This window comes from Dermacentor andersoni, chromosome 6 (genome assembly GCF_023375885.2).
Source record: "Dermacentor andersoni chromosome 6, qqDerAnde1_hic_scaffold, whole genome shotgun sequence".
NCBI lineage: Eukaryota > Metazoa > Arthropoda > Arachnida > Ixodida > Ixodidae > Dermacentor > Dermacentor andersoni.
Genome location: NC_092819.1, coordinates 58,349,177 through 58,371,230, shown reverse-complemented (window position 1 = coordinate 58,371,230; position 22,054 = coordinate 58,349,177). Strand labels below are relative to the sequence as shown.

Below are 22,054 nucleotides of genomic sequence, written 5' to 3'. Positions count from 1 at the left end.
GCGGCTTATGTAACATGCATAGCGACAGAGTGAAACTAAAGCTACTGGGTGTTCTGTTGTTTTGTATTTCTTGTTATGCATCAAGCACAACATTATTTCCATATGCACCGTAGCATTTCAACATAAAACATAATATGTATGCTGACTTCAGTTCCATGCATGTGCTCGGCTTACAAGCTCAAAATTTGAAGCATGTGTTGTAAATATCACCTGGCCATTGGTTTCAAGCTCGAACTGCGTCTGTATATATGAGCAATGGATAAGTGGAAAAAAGGAAGTATCATGGGCCTCGTATTGGCTATGTTTTTATTGACCGCGATCGTCACGATCTGCGAAAAATAAGTGCCGTATATGGGTCGAGTGACTCGAGGCGCGAGCGCGCTCACGTGCGCGGAGAAATCATGCGAGTACCTGGCGCACGTGAGGACGCGGAATTCTCGCATGACAAGTGTGCCTTCGCGTGCCACGAGCACGGATAACCGCGTGTGTTGAGCAACAAACGCGTACACGTGTACCCGCGTCAAGCGTTCAAGACGCGAACGATCCCTGCAATGAACTCCTATTTTCGTAGCATCGCTAACACCGCGTGCACTTCGCTTAAATATCTTCTAAAACATTGCCGAAAAGCACAAGCAATGTGTACTGATACCTCGCACACGCAGGTATCTTTTGTAGGCTTGAAGTTCTCCCGGCCGATTCTGTGTAACCACGCAGAACGACGCTCTCGGTCATTTTTCCCGGTCGGAATCTAGGAAAAAGTATTTGCAGACTCAGTTCGATTGCTGCATCCGAAGGCGCAGCAGCCCGCCATGATTTCCTTGCAGTCAAATGCGAGCGCGACAATCGGAACAAACATACACACACACACACACACACAAAAAAGAACGTAGGGAACCTGCGCTACTCAGGCCGCCCGCCCGGCGCTTAGAAGGTATATGGCACCCCAGAGGTCACATGGTACGGTTGGGCCAATGAACGCGTCGGCGGCGCGGGGAAAACGAATGCGGTACTCTGAAATTTTTTCCAGTGACTCTATCGCATCTAATCGCATCTGTAGGCGAGCGCCACCTATCTGCCCAGCGGCCGAGTAAGGCACCAATGGCCTCCTTGAAGCCCTCGGGTTCCGCGAGAGCAGGGGGAAAGTAAACATGTCCGCAGTAGAGATTAGTAAGAGGCGATTGGAAGATTGGTGAAAGAAATGTAGGGAAACGACAAAAAAAAATGGAGACGTACAAAAACAAAGTTCGAGATAGGGCGTCAGAAAAGTTGCTTAGGGGAATTAATCGTTGCTTTTTTTCTCTTATTTCTCTTTTTTTTTTCTTTTTAAACCTAGGTAGAACATTAGGCAGTATAATAGCAAGAGCTTGATGGCACAACCCGCCGCCCCGTTCCAAAGGGGAGGCCCATAACATCCATCCATCTATCTGGACAAGCTTTGAAGTGAGAGAAGCTCACAGTAAAATTTATAATGAAGAACGACTGAGGAACATGGAACAATGTAAATGGGCTGGGAAAGTGTTCAGGTATTTGTGCAGGGAAAATATGGATTGACAGTGGAGGAACAGAACTAGGAAGTTTACCAGCAAGTATGCGACCTGTATGGTGAGCAACATGGCAACAAAGAACATCAAGCGGAAAATCAGAGAGGCTGAGATTATCTCATGGGTGGCGGCAATGGGGACGAAACCTGCTATGAGTAACTACGCAAGAGGAAAAAACGAAATCAGGAAAGAAACAATTTATGATAACTCAAAGGGAAGCTCATTAGTTTTCGAAGTGAGATAAGGATGCCTTAGAACACGCACTTATAAAGCGCGATATATATAAGAAGGAAGAAGAAGCATATGCTTGTTGCGGTAAAGCTCGGGAAACGACGGAGCATGTTTTATTAGAATGTGAAGATATCTGCCCAGCGGTCACTTTAATCACCACTGGCCACCTTGAGGTCCTTGGGTTCAGCAAGAGCAAGGGGAAAGTAAACATGTCCGCAACAGAAATTAGTAAGAGGCGAGTGGAAGATTGGTGGAAGTAGGGAAACGACAAACAACGGAGGCGTGCAAAAATCAATGTTCACAACATGGGTTCAAAAAGTTTGGTTATGGAATTTAATCGTAGGTTTTTTTCTGTTGTTTTCTTTTTTCATTTTTTAAACATAGGTAGGACATTATAGGCAATATTATAACAAAGGCTTGGTGGCGCAAATCACCACCCCGTTCCAAAGGGGACGCTCATAGCATCCATCCATTCATTCATCCATCCATCGTAGCCAACGCCCACGCAAGAGGCCGCGTTTCTACCAGAGCGCTCGCCTTCGTGCGTAGTGTTTGCCGCCAGCGTTTCCCTGTGAACATCACGGTTACATAAGCTGCAGTTGCCAGGAAGCGTGAGAAGCAGTCATGAATCTTTGAATGCTGTCGCTTTTCACTCTCAAAGGCGAAGCTTAAGCATTCTCCCCCCCCCCCCCCTTTTTTTTTACACACATACTTTCGTAGCGTAAAATATTCCGCGCTGTCTCAACCTCCGAAGACCCCTTGTACATGAAGTTGCGCATTAACTCCTATCTTTTATAAAGTTAACTCGGAAGCAATTACCTAAAACATTTATCCCGGATATAAAGCCAGATGCATGATAATTGTATTAAACATGTTTATTGATAATATTACCTTCAGCTTTCATGAAAACTTCCACAATTTGTTCCACGTCGCCGACCACGACGAAAACAAACCGTAAAGTGCTTTTCGAAGACCTCGAGACGACATGAAAATGCGGGATGCAGAATCAAGTGACCATTTATTTATCTATTTTTAAGGTAACTTTGTTTTTGCGCATACATTAAAGGGAGTATCCGGTGAAGTACTGTTTCCAAGGTCTACAGTTGGACCACATTTAACCTTACGTGCCTAAACTACCAAACGATATTAATGTGATTAGCATCTTCTGGGAACTTCAACCTGCATCCGGTATGATATGTCAGTTTCTAACCTCTGTCACGCTAGTTGTAGAAGTATGGCAGAGGCCTTTGCCCTGCAGTGGGCATAGGCATGGTGATGATGATCCTCATGATGATGATGATGATGATGATGATGATGATGATCCTCTGTCACGCCAACTTGGGTCATTGGGTAGGTGACGTCGGGTATGTACCCGAATAGATGATTTCGGAGTATACACAACTTAATTGGACCACATCGAGTACGTGCGACTGGGCATGCGACAGAATATTCTCGTACAATCCTCCAGAGCGGATTTTGCACCCCCTTGGATTTCGCTCCCCCTTGGAAACGGGGGCGGTGACGAACAGTCACCTAGCCTGCTTGACTTGAGAAGGTATACCATACACGTTTTTAATTCTAGCATTTTTTATACATCTCCTCAATCTTCGTTTTCTTCCTCAGGACAATCCAACCATTTCTTGGCCAGCCCACCATAGTGGGTAGAAGCCTGGCGATAGTTGCGACGGACACCAGCGGCGGCGGCGGACGACATTGCAAACTGGAACGGCTATCGGAATGAGCCTATAACATCTTATTAACTCTGATAACTACAACAAGCATGACATTCATAAAATGAGGCAGAAAGTTTAGAGACATCTAACTCTACAATGAAAGACAGATGTGACAGTGCTGCAAACTCATCTGTGAAGTGGCATAGCTAGGAATATTTTGCAGGGGGGGGGGGGGGGGGGGTACTCCCCTAGGTCTGAGATGGAGCACGGCCGTGGACGGAGGCGGTGAGAGGGGGAAGGGGAGCTTGGGTTGGCTGCCTACTAACACAGAAATTTCGAGAGGGATGGGGGGGAGATCGTGCCCGCATGCCTTAGCCCTTTCACTGGCTGCGCCACTGCATCTGTTAGATCATCTAAAGCGGACAAATGCGATAGATTAGTGCTCAGTATTGGGTGCGTTTGTCCAAAAGCTTAAGAGGGTCTTGCAGAAGTCATGCCTACAAATTAGTAAAATATTTCTGAGTGGTGTTGTCAATCATCAATTTAGCCCTTTTCAGATGTCTAAAAGGGCAACTTTTAAAAAATCTGATATCGCTTTTTATTGCGGAGTTGCAGAGTTGTAACCTTGCTTTCGCAGTTTGTAAAGGTATAGCTATATTTGGAGAAACGGATGTAAAAAATCTGATGGCCTAAATAAAAAATCTACTACTTCTAACCAACAGATTCAACTACTTTCTCTTAAATGCGACAAATACCAAATCAGTGGAGTTTCGACTTGCTCTTTTGCAGTTTCCTTTATTATTAGCATTATTCCACGCTTCGCCCTCACTTTAGAGGAATAGCGCGGAAGAAAGCAATACGCCCAAATATTTTGGAAGACTTCTCAGAACGTCAAAATTTCGAAGACACAATGTTTTAGAGAAATCGCGAGGCTGACAAGCGCGCTTGGCATGAAATATTAACAGAGTAGTAATCCGATTTCCAACGTTCCATGCGACTATTAGAAATTATAACGTGAGAAAGACTGAAGAAGCCATAAAGAATGGACGCAGCCTGAAATCAGTGAGAAGGAAACTTAGCATAGGACAAAACCAAGATGCATGCACTGAATCGTAATATCATCAGCAATCTCGAAGGTATAATAAAAGCAGCGGAAGAATTCTATACTGACCTATACTGTACCCAGAGGATTCAGGAGTACTCTATTCGAAACAATAATGGACATATATACAGAAACTCCTCGTATAGCTAGAGATGAGATCAGAAGGGCCTTGCTCGAGGCATGAAACGGGGAAAAGCGGCAGGATAGGATGGAATAACAGTCGATTTAATCAAAGATGGAGGAAACATAATGCTTGGAAAACTGGCGGCTCTCTATACGAAGTATCTATCGACTGCAAGGGTCCCAGAAAACTGGAAGAATGCAAACATTAGAATAATCCACAAAAAGGGAGACGTTAAAGAACTGAAAGATTACAGGCCCATTAGCTTGCTCCCAGTATTATATAAAATATTTACCCAAATAATCTCCGATATAATAAGGGCAACACTGGACTTTAATCAAAACGAAGGGAACAGGCTGGCTTTAGGAAAGGATACTCTACAATGGATCCCATCCATGTCATTAATCAGGTTATCGAGAAATCCGCAGAGTACAGTCAGCCTAGCCTCTCTATATGGCTTTCATAGATTACGAAAAAGCATTTGATTCAGTAGAGATACTAGCAGTCATAGAGGCATTGCGTAGTCAAGGAGTACAGACCGCTTACGTAAGTACCCTGGAAAATATCTACAGAGATTCCACAGCCACCTTAATTCTACACAAGTAGGAAGATACCTATAAAGTACGGTGTCAGACAAGGAGACACAATCTCTCCAATGCTATTCACTGCGCACTCGGAAGAAGTATTCAAGCTATTAAACTGGGAAGGTTTAGGAGTAAGGATCGACGGCGAATACCTCAGCAACCTTCGGTTTGCCGATGACATTGTTCTATTCAGCAGCACTGCGGACGAGTTACAACAAATGATTGAGGACCTTAACAGGGACAGTGTAAGAGTGGGGCTGAAGATTAATATGCAAAAGACAAAGATAATGATAATAACCGGGCAAGGGAACAAGAGTTCAAGATCGCAAGTCACCCTCTAGATTCTGTGAAGGAGTACGTTTACCTAGGTCAACTAATCACAGGGAACCCTGACCATGAGAAGGAAATTCACATAAGAATAAAAATGGGTTGGATCGCATACGCCAGACATCGTGAGCTCCTGACTGGGAGCTTACCGTTATCATTGAAAAGGAAAGCATACAATCAATGCATTTTACCGGTGCTGAAATATGGGGAGACTGACACTTGGAGACTGACAAAGAAACTTGACAACAAGTTAAGGACCGCGCTAAGGACGATGAAACGAAGAATACTAGGTATAGCTTTAAGAGACAGAAAGAGAGCGGTTTGGATCATAGAGCAAACGTATTCTAATAGACATAAAGAGAAAAAAAATGGCGCTGGGCAGGTCATGTAATGCGCAGATTAGATAACCGTTGGACCATTAGGGTGACAGAATGGGTACCAAGTGAAGGGACGGGCAGTAGAGGACGGAAGAAGACTAGGTGGTGCAACGAAATTAGGAAATTTGCTGGTGCTAGTTGGAATCGGTTGGCGCAGGACAGGGGTAATTGGAGATCGCAGGGAGAGGCCTTCGTCCTGCAGTGGACATACATAAGATTATTATTATTATTATTATTATTATTATTATTATTATTATTATTATTATTATTATTATTATTATTATTATTATTATTATTATTATTTCGCTAACCACTTCCGAATGTCTTATCTGGGTTAAAAAAGTCCTGATGGTCAACTTTGATGTGATTGACATACATACGCTCAAAACATTATCACCGGAAAAAAACAATTTTGTTTTTTTCGCTGATAATTCCTACAATGCACGTACGCATTGTAGGAACTTTGCGCTTGACAGGGAAGCTGTAAACCTTTTTTAACAAATAATATCATGCATATAACTCTCACGCAGCTAAATAAAATGCACCTTTCTCTTTCAATTCCACAATAAATGCATAAAACATAGCCAACTATCGATTTACTTACTGTTTTCTTTTTTTGGTCTTCACAAGGCCGCTACTGCCAAAGTCAAAGGAGGAAAACATTACTTTTGAGAAAATAGACGCAAGATCCGGGTGCGTCACTAAAAAACAGACATTTAGAAGTGTTATAAAATGGTTGAAATAACAACTTGTAGAAGTTTCGCTTCATCGTTGACTGGAACCCGACGTGCCAAGTTTTCGCCGCTGCCGCTATCAGTTCTCTACAAGTGTACTATTTACGTGAATGAAACGCGCAGGCAGCGCCGAAACGCAAGATGTTTCACTGCACGGCACCTCCAACACGTTGGCAATAAACATCGCACGCTGCTGGACAAATAGGCTTGCGCGTGCGCAGTTGTGTTGTCTCAGCTTGTACGATTTTAACGTACAGGTATGTTGCGATGCGACTTGCAAAGTTCTATGGGCGGCCATGCCGTTGCTCCACTTTACCCTGCACACATATCTGTACTCCACCGTTACCTGCAGGTGCTGCCCTCTTACGCTCACAATTTTCGACAAGACGTGGTCAGCGTGGCCTCCAAGATTACACACCCGCCGAGGAAATCTCGGAGGTCATTTGCTCACGGCGTAGCTTCCAGCATAGCCTCAAAGGGTACCGCAGTTTAGTAATTGCGAAGACCGCGCTCTTAGTGAGGTTATAATCTTTATCCGCTAACTGCAAGCTACTGCAAATCATTTTCACTCTTGTGCAATCCTATTTTGACATAATAATGTTGCGGCAGCCACTCCCCATGTTTGCTGTATTTAATGGCAATGTTAGTCACTTATACGAGCGCTGTAAACTTAAACGCAAAGTTATTTCACTGATTTTTGAAGAGTACTAGCCTTCCTTTTGGTCGTAAATTATAGTGCCAATTATAGCATAATTGTTGGAGTGCAGCGCTCGTAATGTGAAGTGGCAAATGCGCAAACCACACCCGAGGCATTGACTTACCCGTGGACTTACCTTAGCCTTCGCTTTCCCGTCTTTTCAGCTGCACTAAAAGCAGGCTTGCAGTTGGGAAAGTGGTCCGTGGAAGGCCGGCGCATAGAATAAAGAACAAACTTAGAGAAGGGAAACTGTACCTTCCGCCGTGGTTCGAAAATAAGCAGCGGCAGCGCATGGAACTTACTTTGGGGGACGCCAGATGACGTTGCTCAAACCGGAAGCGGAAGTGCACATTTTTTTTTTTTAGAGCAAAATTTAATATGGCCGCTTATTGCCGGTCGCGTACGCTGGTACGCGCCGTGCTTGCCCTGCAGGCTATGCGGCATGCCTCAATGCCTTCGCTGCCGCGTAGGTGGTGCGTTCTAATTGCCAAGAGCCTCTACTGACGCCCATACAAACAAGCCACAAGTGAGTGAACAGAACGCGCGACTTTATTGGCAGAAGACAAGCAGTGTACATTCTCGTGCAATAGCAGAAATAAAGTTTGCATGTCGAGATACGCTGGAATCATTGACGCGAGCTCGTAAACGGCTCACCGTCGTCGTCGCACGTGGTGGTCAGGTTAACGAGCAACAACCAGCAGCGGAAACCTATTGGACAGAGTGTGCAGCGACAGTCGCCGTGAAAATTGCCCAAATTGCATTGCGAAGCAATCGGGAGACGCAGGCATCTGCTACCGCAGCCTACACAGCGACATGGGCTACCCCAGATTTTAGCCATTCACTCCTTTCCAACCTGCACGTTTCTTTTCTTTCGGGGGCCGCTAATGTGTGGCTCACACTTGCTGTCTCACATTGTCTCACTATGGACAAGTCGCTTTCGTGGGCATCGCCTCCATCAGCTACTTTTGCGGGCCTTTCCAACCATCTGGCTATCAACTTCATACGCACCGGACTATGTAAGCACGTATGCTGGTCTCCGTTCATGCCTAATCGCGGCCGAGAAAGGCCAGAGGCACAATATGCCCATTGCTGCAGCAGGAAAGCGCGAACGGGGAGCACGAATCACGGTGCATGAAAATTGGGAGTCTATGTCGCTGTGCAGGCTGGAGGAGCGAATGCTTACTTCGAGAGACTGCTTCCCAGTGCAACCGATCAGGCCGCAATATTCTAAAAACATAACACTGCGACCATAACCAAGTGACATAACAGCAAAATTAAACAGCAATCAGTCACCGCATGAGGTTCAGACAATACATTATACATTGGCGACGAACCATATGGCAACAGTGAGCATTCACATACACGGGTCTCTTAGGGTACATTGAGCTGCCTACCTACAGGCGTAGTGCCTGCCTTCGTCGCACGTGGTGGTCTACTAACGAGCAACAACCAGCAGCAGAAACAGATTGGACAGAGTGTCCCACCTGTTTGCGGCGACAGTCGCTGTTAAAGATGAGCAACTTGCAGTGCAAAGCAATCAAGTGACGCAGGCATCTGCTGCCGCAGCCTACACAGCGACATGGACTACCCATCATTTTAGCATTGACTCCTTTCCAGCCTGCATGTTTCTTTTCTTTTGGAGGCCGCTAATGTGTGGCTCACACTTGGTGTCCCACATTGTCTCAATATGGACAAGTCGCTTTCGTGGGCATCACCTTCATCAGCCACTTTTACGGGCCTTTCCACCCAACTTCATACACGTCCGACCATGTAAGCACTTATGCTGGTCTCCGTTCATGCCTAATCGCGGCCGAGAAAGGCCAGAGGCACAATTTGCCCATGGCTGCAGCAGGAAAGGGTGAACGGGGAGCATGAATCACGGTGTGCGTAAATTGGGAGTCTATGTCGCTGTGCAGACTGCAGGATCAAATGCTTACTACGAGAGGCTGCTTCCCAGTGCAACCGACCAGGCCGCAATATTGGAAAAACATAAAACTGCGACCGTAACCAAGTGGCATAACAGCATGATTAAACAGCAATCAGTCACCGCATGAGGTTCAGACAATACATTATACATTGGCTACGAACCATCTTACGGCATAATGCTTGCCTTTGTCACATGTGGTGGTCTGGTAACGAGCGAAAACCTGCGGTACAAACAGATTGGACAGAGTCTCGCACCTGTTTGAACCAACAGTTGCCGTTGAAGATGAGCAACTTCCATTGCGAAGCAATCAGGTGACGCAGGCATCTGCTGCCGCAACCAACACAGCGACATGGACTACCCGGCATTTTAGCGTTAACTCCTTTCCAACGTGCACATTTATTTTCTTTCGAGGGCTGCTATGTGTGGCTCACACTTTGTCGCAATGTGGACAAGTCGCTTTTGTGGGCATCACCTTCGGCAGCCATTCTTGCGGGCCTTTCCACCCATACGGCTATCAACTTCATACACTTCGAACCATGTGAGCACATATGCTGGTCTCCGTTTTGAGCAAATCATGGCCGAGGTAAGCCACAAGCACAATTTGCCCATTACTGCAGCAGGCCAGAACGAACGGGGCGCACCAGTTACGGTGTGTGTATACTGGGAGTCTATGTCGCTTTGCGGACTGCAGGAGCAAATGCTTACCTCGAGGGACTGCTTACCAATGCAACTGACCAGGCCCCCACATCTGAGAAACGTAACACAGTTACCACAGCCAAGTGTGGCAGCAAAACCAGATTCTGCAATCAATCACTTCACTGTAGCTTGCACAAAGACCCAGGCTATCAAGGAAGAGGAGCAATCATCAACGAGACTAGGAATATGGAAAATGAGAAAGCTTGCATTCAAGAGAGAAGCCACTCTGCTCTGCAAGCATTGAAGGCTAAAAACATCAAGAAAAGTAAAATGGTGCATAGCACATGTGCATAGGTTAATGCAAGATGCATGCCGATGCTGCATCAGCTATTTCAGGAGAGGAATTGCGCATGACAACATACACTAGAAGATACTGCTACAGATATGTTAGGCTGCTAGACAGTGACTGGTATTAAGTATCAGCGAAGAATCGGTTGACCTTTATATTTGGATGAGGATGAATGACCTCTAACAAAAATGGGCAATGAGAAAGCTTGCATTTATAGAAGAAAAATTACACTTGGCACAAACGGAATTAACATGGCTAGGAAGCTGATTAAGGGCAAACTGATGGAACTCAATCTTTTGGCCAGCGTCGTCCGTGCTTGGTCAGATGTTGCAGGTGCATCTGAAGATGAAGAATTTCTAGAAAGTCCTTTTTGAGTTACCTGGATGACTCAACCAAATGTCCGTGCTGGTGGAATGGTGGCTGAAGCTCTTTTCAGTCTTGACACAGTCCTCTGCAGACTTGATATCTCATTCATATTCTTCTGCATGTGCTTCTTTGTTCTTGGTGTAAAAGCCTTGCAAATTCGGCTCCAGCCCCTTCCTGTTGGCGCAGATAGGAGCTCCTGTGATGACCAAGATGTGCTTGGCGTAGACTCTGTTGAGGCAAAACGGTGACACATGAGATACAGCACAGATTAGCCAAATTTATGTGTGTTTTATATGTTCGAACCAATTATACTGAACCATAAATATGAACAAACATTCATATCTGCTGCAAACAGCAAGCCAATACAGCATATATCAAACATATTTATTTCTGAACCATGTGTTGTTTACCTTGTAGTAGTAGCCAATGTCCACACAATGACCTTGTTGTAGCAGGCAGCAGCTTCTGTTTAGTGCGTGGAGTGTGTTGCTTTATACTGGTGCCGTCTTCATAACTGCATGTCTGGAACATAAATTTTCACTGAATCAGAAATTGAAAAAGCAAAGCTTTAAAGTGCAAAAAGGTGTGACATATATGTTGTAATGATTTGCGACTACAGAACACATGCAAATGTACACTGTCTGTTCTAGGGTGCTTAAGCAGCATGTTAAATAAATATTGCTATTGACCATAAAATTGATGTCTGCCTAACTACAATGCATGTCAACAGCGCAAGTACTATTAAGATCACAAATGAGAACATTTGTGGGTTCATTTATACACTAGAAGTGATCACACTGCTAGTTCCACAAGCAAATGCATGAAAGTCATGAAGCTATTAGAACTGATGCATTATTTTTCTGCACGAACGTGATGCACCGCTTCACTACTGCAAAAATAAATGCCCTACGGTAAACCAATCTGAACAGCAAGAACATTTGGAACCAACAAGTACGAAATATGGGTGAATTATCATGCTTGCAACTGTTTAATACATTAAATTCTGTACTTTCACTTTATTTTACCAAAGGATTATTCGGTTTTGTTGACGAAAGACGTTGCCGACCGACTCGAAAAAAATGTTTAATATGTATATTGATAAGGCTACTCAGTCACCTACAACCACGGCTACAATAACATGAAAAATAATACGCGCGTTCCGATATCGCTCTTTCTTTCCTGGTTGTGTGTGTAAACCAAACGACAGCCTCGCAAGTAAAGGTTTATTTAGGAAACAGCAACTGAGATCCTCACTGCCCATATGTAATGCAGGATCTAGTTCGTTAACTTGTGCCCGCCTGGAAGGTAATGACACGGATATTATATAACGATTCAAGCAGCGGTGTTAAACGACTCGCCGTTATTGCCGTTGTCAGCCGCAGCAAAATCCAGCTCCCGTTTCGATGCAGACCTGTTCCGAATGGCTCACGACCGAAACCCAACTGCCGGGCTTACATGTCCGCTTGCAAACACGTAACTTCACCCCAAGTTAAATAACGCGAGACATCGAAGCGCAAGAAACTAGTTTTAGAAACAAAGCAGTCTTGAGTGTACGAACGAATGAATCCGTGCCGCCGTGCACTCGGAAATACCGGTAAAAATTTTAAATCCAGGCCAGAGGTCACGTGAAAGATCGATGATGCTGAACGCTATTTTCGTTTATAATGGCGAAGAAACAATAAACTTACTAACAAAGAGCACAATATCTAATTAGCAATGATAATTTTGCCCTGTTTTTATGTAAAAGAAGATGCTTCGGTAATTGTAAGAGAAAGTTTGTAAGATAAAATTGCGCTTATTACGACGCCTCTACCGGGAAATGTTGGAACTAACGAACGAATCCCGAAAGTGATGCTACTACGTCGGCTTTGTTAGCAGCGGCGCGCGGTCGATTTTTTCGCCCTCTGTGGCCATTTGTTGAACTTGAGAGTGTGCTACCCCGGCCGGCGTCTGCGGCGTTGCTGCTGTATGAAGAAGGGAATCGGTAGCCGGTAGACTTTTGTTTCCGTGTGTTTTCCGCTCGTTCGCCGGTTTTCTCGTTTACGTAAGTAGGCACTGTAATAAGTGAGCATTAGTCGATATCGTACAGACCTGCATCGACATGAGCGGGGAGTTATCGGTCAGGCAGGCGCTGAAGGAACGCTCTCGGAAAAGGCGGGTTCTTCTCGTACAGCAGCTTGGGGACGGCTCAGCCAGCAGTTTGAGCCAGATCCTCGGAAACACGAACGAAAGGCAACAGCTTGCGCAGGATTCGAAGGAAACTCAAGGAGCCAGTCAAGCGAATCCAGATTCTTCTAAGGATCCCAAGCAATCCAGACTGGACAGCGACGGCTCGCGCTCGCCGATACATTCTGCTGACGACGATTACGGTGAGGAGCAGGTTTACACGTATCGCGATTCCAGCACGTTCCTAAAAGGCACGCAGAGCGCGAACCCCCACAACGATTACTGCCAGCACTTTGTCGACACTGGCCAGCGGCCGCAGAACTTCATCCGGGATGTCGGCTTGGCCGACCGCTTCGAAGAGTACCCGAAGCTCAAGGAGCTCATCAGACTCAAAGACGAGCTCATACGTGACACTGCAACGCCACCCATGTACCTCAAGTGCGACATGGAGGCGTTCGACTTCCGCAGCCTGAAGTGCAAGTTCGACGTGATTCTGGTCGAGCCCCCGCTCGAAGAGTACCAGCGCACCTGTGGAGTCTCTTCCCACACCAAATTCTGGAGCTGGGACGAGATCATGAAGCTGGAAATCGAAGAAGTGGCCGCCTCGCGTTCTTTCCTGTTCCTCTGGTGCGGTTCATCGGACGGCCTAGACCTGGGCCGGCTGTGTCTGCGCAAGTGGGGCTTCAGACGGTGCGAGGACATCTGCTGGATCAAGACGAACATCAAGAACCCCGTTCATCTGAAGAACCTGGAGCCCCGCGCGGTGTTCCAGCGGACAAAGGAGCACTGCCTGATGGGCATCAAAGGGACGGTGCGTCGCAGCACAGACGGAGACTTCATACACGCCAACATCGACATTGACCTCATTATCTCGGAAGAGCCCGAGTTCGGCGGAATCGAAAAACCCGAGGAGATTTTTCACATCATCGAACACTTCTGCCTGGGCCGGCGCCGTTTGCATGTCTTCGGCAGAGACGTGACCATCCGACCAGGCTGGCTGACCATTGGACCAGATTTGACCAACAGCAACTTTAACAGTGACGCTTACAACGCTCACTTCAGCAAGGGTTCCGACTACTTGACCGGCTGCACAGAACGCATCGAGATCCTTAGGCCGAAGTCTCCGCCCCCAAAAGGCGGCAAAAACGCCGGTGGACCATCTGGACTTTCGAGAGGAGGCAATCGTCGTGGCAGAGGGGCACCTAGAGGTCGCTGACATAGGGCCTCCAGATAACTGGCAACCGACTCATTGATTCAGTGCTCTTTGTGAAACACTGTGGTTGCAAGTTGCCATTTTTCTAGGGCAACTGTGAAGTTTCAAGGTTGATGCTCTCCTAGACAAAGCATAAAGCAGCAGGAAAGTAACACCATCTACTCCTTGTAAGCTGCGCTGTGAAACTAGCGCAAGCAAGTTCACCACAAAGTCCAGATTCCAGCTACGATTCCGTAAGGCATGGACCACTTACCTGTACAGCTGCTGAAGGCCAATGTCAGAGGCTTTTCTCTGTCTAAATGTAGTCCGTAATCATGATCATATCTGCTTGTATCCTATCGCAGGCACTGACCATTTTATTGTCTCGTATCTGCATGCTAGTGATGTAATTAAGTGTTCCGCGTCATTATGTTCAGCATGTCACTTTTACATCCTCAATACAAAGTTGATATTAAGGTATGCCGCATGTAGTTTTGTGTTGGATTTTATTTCTGGCTGCAGTCCATCAACCTACCATTGCATTTTAGAATGGAATCACGATCGTATCATTTCTCCATTTTTTTGGACAACCAGCGTAAATCTCCAACTTATTGTTCCTCATGCATTGTGAGATGTATTTCTGTACAGCTGCTCTAAGGTGTATGATTTATACATGCAAAACAAAGCACCAAAGTGGATTTTGTACATCTTTATTGCACAGTTGCGTATCTTCTCACAGCCGCAACTGCGTATGCCCCAGCCTCTCATGCGAGTGGCTCAGTAGCAACATAAACCAAAATATACACGTCTGTACAGAAAGGCAAACATGGCAACATCACAATTTCTACATTCATAACACCAACAAGATGTGGCTGCTCAACTACTACTCGGGCACAGCAAATGTTGCATTCCTTTAACTTGCCCACTTGACAGGCGTATTAGAGGAAGCTTAGCTCAGGCCCAACTCCGATGCCACCTATTCGAATACATGTAGAGTACAGAATCGCTTTTCCAAGCAACCACGGGGCTGATATTAATGAAATTTGTTGCTTTTGAGAGAGAAAGTTAAATTCTAGTGACTGTTGGAAGCAAAATTTCGAGTTAGAGCCTGAATTTTTTTAGAGATTTTCAAAAATTGACAAGTTTGAAACAAAAGTAGGAGAGAAGTTTACAATCCAGTAGGCCTGCACCAGAAACAGATATCGTAGGTCTGTAAACTGCATCTGTTAGAGCATCCAAAGTGGACAGATTTAATGTCAATTTATATCTTGTGTGAATTCCTTGCATTGTTTACAAAGGTTTTGCAAAAGCTGTACTCACATATTAGCGGTTTATCTGAAAGCCATGTATTCGTGTATATCACTTTTGTCCGCTTTAGATGTGCTATTAGGTGCAATTTACAGAATCGTGATATCGTTTTCCATTGTTGAGTTGCAGAGTTGTAAACTTCATAGTTTTGTTTTCTGAAAATTTGAAATTTTTGCAATTTTTGTAAAAGATTGACGACCTAAATGAAAAACTAACAGTTACCAGATATTTTGGTTTTTAATGCAATAAACCATCAAATTTGGTGCACTAGATGCCGAGAAAGACTATTTCTCCTTTTCCATGTATTTACATAGGAGCCCCCGAGCTAAAGCTTCCTCTTCAAATATTTACAGAACAGTGGCAACTGATACTGACACAACACAAGACGTGATCTGGTGGCCTGTGGACAACAAACCATTGCATACTGTAGAAAATGCGCTGTCTTCTGGATACAGCAGGAAAACGGATTATCACATGGTCGCACCTCTTGTTAAGGAAAGCATAGTTATCACAGTCTCCGATGGCTACAAGCCACTGTGTGCAATACACATACAACTACCTCGGTAGCCCAGTAAAAAAAAAACATTTTGTGCAACTGATTTATTGGGACTAGGCAAAGCATACCCTGAAGAAAAAGCAGCCGTACAACAGAAATCATTACACATCTTTCATTTTCAAGATAACTGACAAATGTCAATAGCGACGTATATCTTCAGAAAGCGTACAGGCCAAACCACACCCCTCCACACGAGTACTTGCTTAGTCAGATGAAGGCTGCACCTAGTCACAATCACCTAATTGAAAACAACCCCTCATCCCTGTTCACACTTATTGCAAGCTTGCCACATCACTGAAGTTCAATGCAATGAAGCAACAAAACTAGAGACACAACAAGCCAAGCATCTTCAGCTGGTCATATAATCTCAAGGAAACAAATACACTGCCTATTGAAGACTGAAAAATTTTCAGTGATAACATTTCAGTGTTATGGAAATATTGTCTGGGGTAACAAGAACATGCTTGGTATGCCCGATGCCTAAAATCAATGCCTCGCGACATTGCTCAGAGCAACCACATTTTGTACCTCTTGTTCGAGTGTTTCTTTTGTCCCACTCACATTTAACGACTGAAAAGAATGCGCTGTGGAATGTCTTGAAAAGGAGCCACACATTCAGCATGCTGGTTGCTTGGAGATCTCTTGAGAAAACACTCTTGTCAGTGTTCACGCAACACATGCCATCTCCTACAACAGGGGCACATTACAGTGACACATCAGGTGCCATAAACCACTATAGTACGTCTCTGACATAAACTGCTGAAACTATGCTTGATGCCCATAAAATGCAAGGGCACTAGTATGCCTAATAACATCGACTATTTGCTGCTGTTTGACAGCTAAGTGGCTCTATCTATTGAATTCTAATCGGGATTATAAGATCTGTGTAACTAAAGCAATAAGGGCCAGTTTATGGCCACTATACATTGCTTCTATAAAATTACAACAAAAGCAGCTAAAACAGAAGTTAACATCAAATTCAAGTCATGGCTCTTCACAAAGAAGTGATCCAGTCAGAAATGAAAAAAAAATGCCTCATAGGCTTTCTGCCCAGCAGTTGGTAACCGGCTACTCTAAAACGGAACCTACACACTCTTACCCAAAAATATTTCTACAAAGTGAAGGAGCCTTGTACCAAGAAAAAGCACAGTTCCCCTGTTGCAAAATAGGCAAGTGAGCTGCAGGGATTGAAATGTCGCCTTGGATGGGTCACAGGAACATGGCAAGCCATCACTTGGCATTCAGTCGTGAGCCAACAGTTCTGATGCGTGAATGTGGACCCGGCAATGGCTTCAACACACAAATGTGGATGCATAAGCACCCGTACAGAGATGACGCAAAGGAGGGACCCATGAAACGAGACAGTGCCTTGTCGGGAACAGGCAGAATGAAAGACACGAAAGTAGGGTCACACGAAGGAGCAACAACGGCTTGGAGAGCTGCCTTAGCTGTAACACGCTACTTCTATCTTCTCTCATTAATGGCAGGAGCAGAAGCAGCGATCTGACCGGGGTTCGTCTCGCTCTTCGATGCCATGTGCATACAGCTTGAGCAACTGACGATGAGACCTACAGGAGAAAGAAGAAGAATTAGACAGACTGGGGTTTTCAACAATGCCTCACTAGTAACCCAACAGAGCGCTTTGTACCACGTGGTAGGATATAAACAATGTTTTGTTGCCAAATTGTAGACATCATCCATGTGGCTCTTTCCAGCTCGTGCTCAAAACTAGCAACAAGTACTTATAGGCCACCAGAGAGATATTTGCAGTACTTTAACTAACTGCACAAGTTTTATAGGCAGACTTGGCCAACGCATGTCTAAGAGTACCAACACTGTTCTACTATGGGGGAAAGGTATGACCCATCTTGGTCGTGCACCACAGAACACAGTCACTAGGTCACAGAATGACTTTCTTGCTTTGTGCCACAACTGTAACCCTGGATTTGCTGTGTCGAAAAGTTGGCTACTCTTCATACGGCTATGCCCTTAACTCCGAGCATCCAAAGCTCACAACCATATATAACCTAACCAAAATAAAGTGAGGCATTACATGCCAAGTATCACAGAGAGGACTCAAAGTTACAGTTATGGTGCTTGATTATTTGTCACGAAAATTTTGTTGAGTGGATGATTCTTACATTAATTCACCTTAATTTTCAGTCACTGTAAGTCAATATTAGTGGCAGCGGGGTCTTGGGAGCAGTGTACCAGCTCTTTAATGATTCCGTGATAACAGGCATTTAGTTGACCAAGTGACAGCACTACTTGCACTAAAGCGCACAACTTCTGAAAGGACTCCAGCCTACTGCTGATGCATATGCAAGGTAAGTGAAACAAGGCTAGTTGCCAAGTCTATCCAGTGCCAAACACTCCACAGACACTTTCTTACGGATGACCAACTTCTGACAAGTGGCAGGAGCCAACACTCATTAGTCAAGCCTAACGAATCCCTCTGCTGCTACTAGTGCTGCTGATAAATTGCAAACGAGAACACAATTTTAATGATATTAAAGAACAGCAGTTTCGCTCAAAGGGCAAAGCACTTACAGCAGTAGCAAGGTTTAGGATTGTGTTAATACTCTTTTGTTGGGGGTCTCTACTCTGGAATTCAGACACAGATATGTTTGCTCCCCAGGCCAGGAATTTTTTTTTATGGAGAACCTGACAGTAGAATACAGTGTCCCTTATAGCTTGGGTTCTGCGTGTTCAGAGTTTACTTGGGGGCAAGCTCTAAAGAGTGTTTTTCAGAGTGGTTCTTTCTTAAAAAATGATGGTTTGTTAGAGCTTTCTTTTACAGTACAATGAAATTCAGTTTGTTCAGCTTCTACCATACCCGAAAAGCAGCCTTAATTGCAAGAAGTAAGTGCAGCGTAATGGTCGAAACATTTTTATTCACCGTAAAAAATGTATACCTGTGCCACACGGACACAAAAAATTTCATTCTTTCATTAATGCCTCAAGTTCCCTAATGCCATTTTCTTTTTTTCAGCTGAGCTGCAATACGTCCTAATTTAGTGACATTTGACATGGCGATGTTGATTACAGCATCTCCTGAAGTTAGCTATTTCAAATAAAAATAAATGCACTTACAAGTTCAATTTGCCTTCAGGAATAGCGAAACTTAAAAACAAGCACACTGCTATGCCATTAGCTTGAGTTTGTTGCTGTCTTTTACAACATTTCAACCAACCATAGCACCCTCGGCCATTACATGTTGAATCCAAAGCCCAAAAGCAAATGGTGCCTGCCCAGTCAAAGCCGTTCCGACGCCAACCTGAGGAAGTTCGTCAAATACAACTTCTTGCTGGAGCGTTATACAGGAAAGTTATGTATAAATTAGTTTTTCCGTGATAAGAGCCTGTTTCAAATACTTATATCGCACTGGGCAAACTGTGGCGTTGAGAGTACACATTTCTGAAAGAGTTCTGGGGAACACATTATGTAACGAATGACATTAAGATAAATGGCACTAGGTTTGCCCGTGTGGCAGCAAGCAAACAGCATTAAAACTTAAGGCATTAGCATGTTAATGCAACTTTCTGTGCCCGTGCGGCATGGGCATTACACTAGCACAAGAGTTATTGCGTTTACTACTTATTCTAGTATTCACATGCATACAGTCAAACACCTTTATAACAATGTGCTTGGGGTCTCTGCACTCATTTGTTATACAGGTTGTTTCGTTGTGAGAGTCACACACCGCAAAGCTTACAATAGAACCGGGAGATAAGTATGTTTTCATTATACAGGTCACTTCGTTGCAGAAGCACTCGACTGTATTTACACATGTTAAAATCGGTCATTGTGGTGTGTTCATTCCCATTTATGGAATGAAATGTTGAGAGTGCCCTTTGAAAGTTCATATTTGCAAGGAAAAGCCAGTAGTTCGAACGCAGCAAATTAAAGTATGTGCCAGTCATGGAAATACATCCTCCAGAAAAACCAGAGGTTCAACATCTTCGTCAACAACATAAGGCCGATATTCTCAGAGCTTTAAGCAGGCCAGCATCATGCCCCAGTGGTAAAACAGCAAAAAAAGTAATGCTCATACGCGTTGGACGCTTGCAAAAATGCCACCTTCGTAGTTTGGGGTTCACAATCTGAGGGCGACACGAGAATGACTCGGTAGTTTACTTTAAGTGATGAATGTTTCACTGCGCAGTATGGCTACACTCATTTGCAGTAGCAGCATAGTATTCTCGGATGGTCTTAATGACTTCACAGAAGTGTTTGTCGTCTACAACATCAATCATGCATAATTACTTTGTTTAGTGCAAAACAACGTAATTATGGATTCACATCAACTAGCGCGCCAATGCATTGTGCTGATCAATCATGCACTATTTTTATGCGCACAGCCATATGAACACAACTGAGGACTCACAAATTATAGTTTGTTGGCTAAATCCAAATCATGAATCTTTTTTACTAGCAAGTGTTTTTCGAACTTTATCAAATTATTACCAAAACGTAGAATCCTACTTCCTTTATCTGAAGGCATTTTTTTTACAGTAACACTTTAGGCTCCACGAAATAACTGCTTTATGTACTCATTCTCTCTCAAGAACCATTGTTGAATGGTACAGCCTTTATGATGTTGTGACCCAAGATTCATTGTCATCATTTGGGAAACACCATATTTTATTTTCTCTTCTTATCTGCAGTATTAGATCTGAATTTGTCATTCCCTAATGCTTCTAACAAAGTCTGTTATTGTTCAGTTTTACGTACAATACTTATTTGTTGTATTTAGTGCCTCATTCTATGTGACAATTTTGCTATGTATTTGGCTATGATCTCTCAGAGGTCGCAGTGTTCATACACAAATAAGTCTAGCTGGTACTGAATCATGGTGGTGACATGCTTGTTTCAAGTAAGGTGGTCTACTACACAGGATGGCACTGAAAGCGAAGAAGGAAGAGGTTGAGACGACACAATCCAGCATACGCAGGAGAAAGGAATAAAGCAGATGATGAGCTCATGCGCTGTCCCCTTGTTCTGAAGGCCTTGTCCGTCCTCTACAATGAAGCCTGCACTTTCTTTTGAAAGGCCCTTCCTTGTACAAATGGTCTCCCGTTTTTGTACAATGCCAGCCCAGGTTTACTGAGAAATTGGCCATACAAAACTGAACGTGTCAGTTCTCGTCAGACCATCAAAGGAAGGCAGCATGCTAGGTGATCCAAACAAAGCAGAGGTTTGAGTTTGAGTTTGTTCAACGTTCAAGGAAAGAGCAATTAAAAAATTAAATTATGAGGCCTTATGTGGCAAAAACATGATCCGATTATGAGACATGCCACAGTTAAGGATGCAGGAATAATTTTGACCACTTGGGGTGTCCTTAACTTGCACCTAAATCTGAGGTCGCAAGTGTTATTGTACTTCACTCCCATTGAAATGCAGCCACTGCGGCCGGTAATCCAACCCATGACCCTGTGCTTAGGACCTTGTGCTTAGAAGTTCAACGCCATAACCACTAGGCTATCACGGTGGCAGAAACATTGATACTTGAAGTAATCATTGGAGAAGCCATCGTAGTGCAAATAAAATGAACACAAAGATCAGAAGGCTGCACAAGAGAGAACGCAATTGGAAATTATTGACAGTGTTCGAACAAGGAATGTCGCTATAGCCAATGCTTTTGACAAGGGGACTTGTCTTATCAAACGTCTGAAAGTGGCAATGCCTTGGCAATGCCTCCTATACATTGTGGAGAAACTGGTCAGGCACTGTGAAAGCTGTTGCCTTAATGAAGACTTGTCAGAACATTGGCTCAAGTGACATACCTTGTTTGAGTGACAAAATGTATCATTACTTTGAAGCACATATTTTATATACTTAGACATCTCACTGCAGTCACTGTCATAATTTTAATTACACATATATTTTACACACTTTATGGCAACTGATTTTTGGACCTCCTTACAGCCATCTTACATCTACCATTTGCAAGTCACTTCTCCATTGAAAACTCATGACCACTTGCTTGGTGCTCTTTGGCATATGGCCCTTGCCCCAAGAAAGACCTCCATTGTCATCAGGACCTGTTATACCACTTGTGCTTGGCAAGTACTTTGAAGGGACGCCACTTGAGACTCCCGAGTGCTTACAACTGTAGACATACTCATCCTCAGTGACACAGATATAGGTTTGTAGCAGATGTCTAG

The 22,054-nt window shown here is 44.3% G+C and overlaps 2 protein-coding genes across 2 annotated transcripts in view; one reads left to right on the top strand and one right to left on the bottom strand.

Moving 5' to 3' along the window:
* The first annotated feature begins 12,611 nt into the window (after positions 1-12,611).
* Mettl14 (methyltransferase like 14) lies at positions 12,612-14,721 on the top strand. Its single transcript, XM_050171624.2, has one exon. It carries the CDS (start codon positions 12,767-12,769, stop codon positions 14,045-14,047), a length of 1,281 nt encoding a protein of 426 aa, XP_050027581.1. The 5' UTR covers positions 12,612-12,766; the 3' UTR covers positions 14,048-14,721.
* The window catches only part of Cerk (Ceramide kinase), a 97,075-nt gene continuing 89,738 nt past the window's right edge, over positions 14,718-22,054 (bottom strand). The window contains exon 11 of the mRNA XM_050171622.2: positions 14,718-17,455. Coding sequence (XP_050027579.1) covers positions 17,365-17,455 — 91 coding nt within the window. The 3' untranslated portion in view covers positions 14,718-17,364. The remainder of the gene's footprint in view (positions 17,456-22,054) is intronic.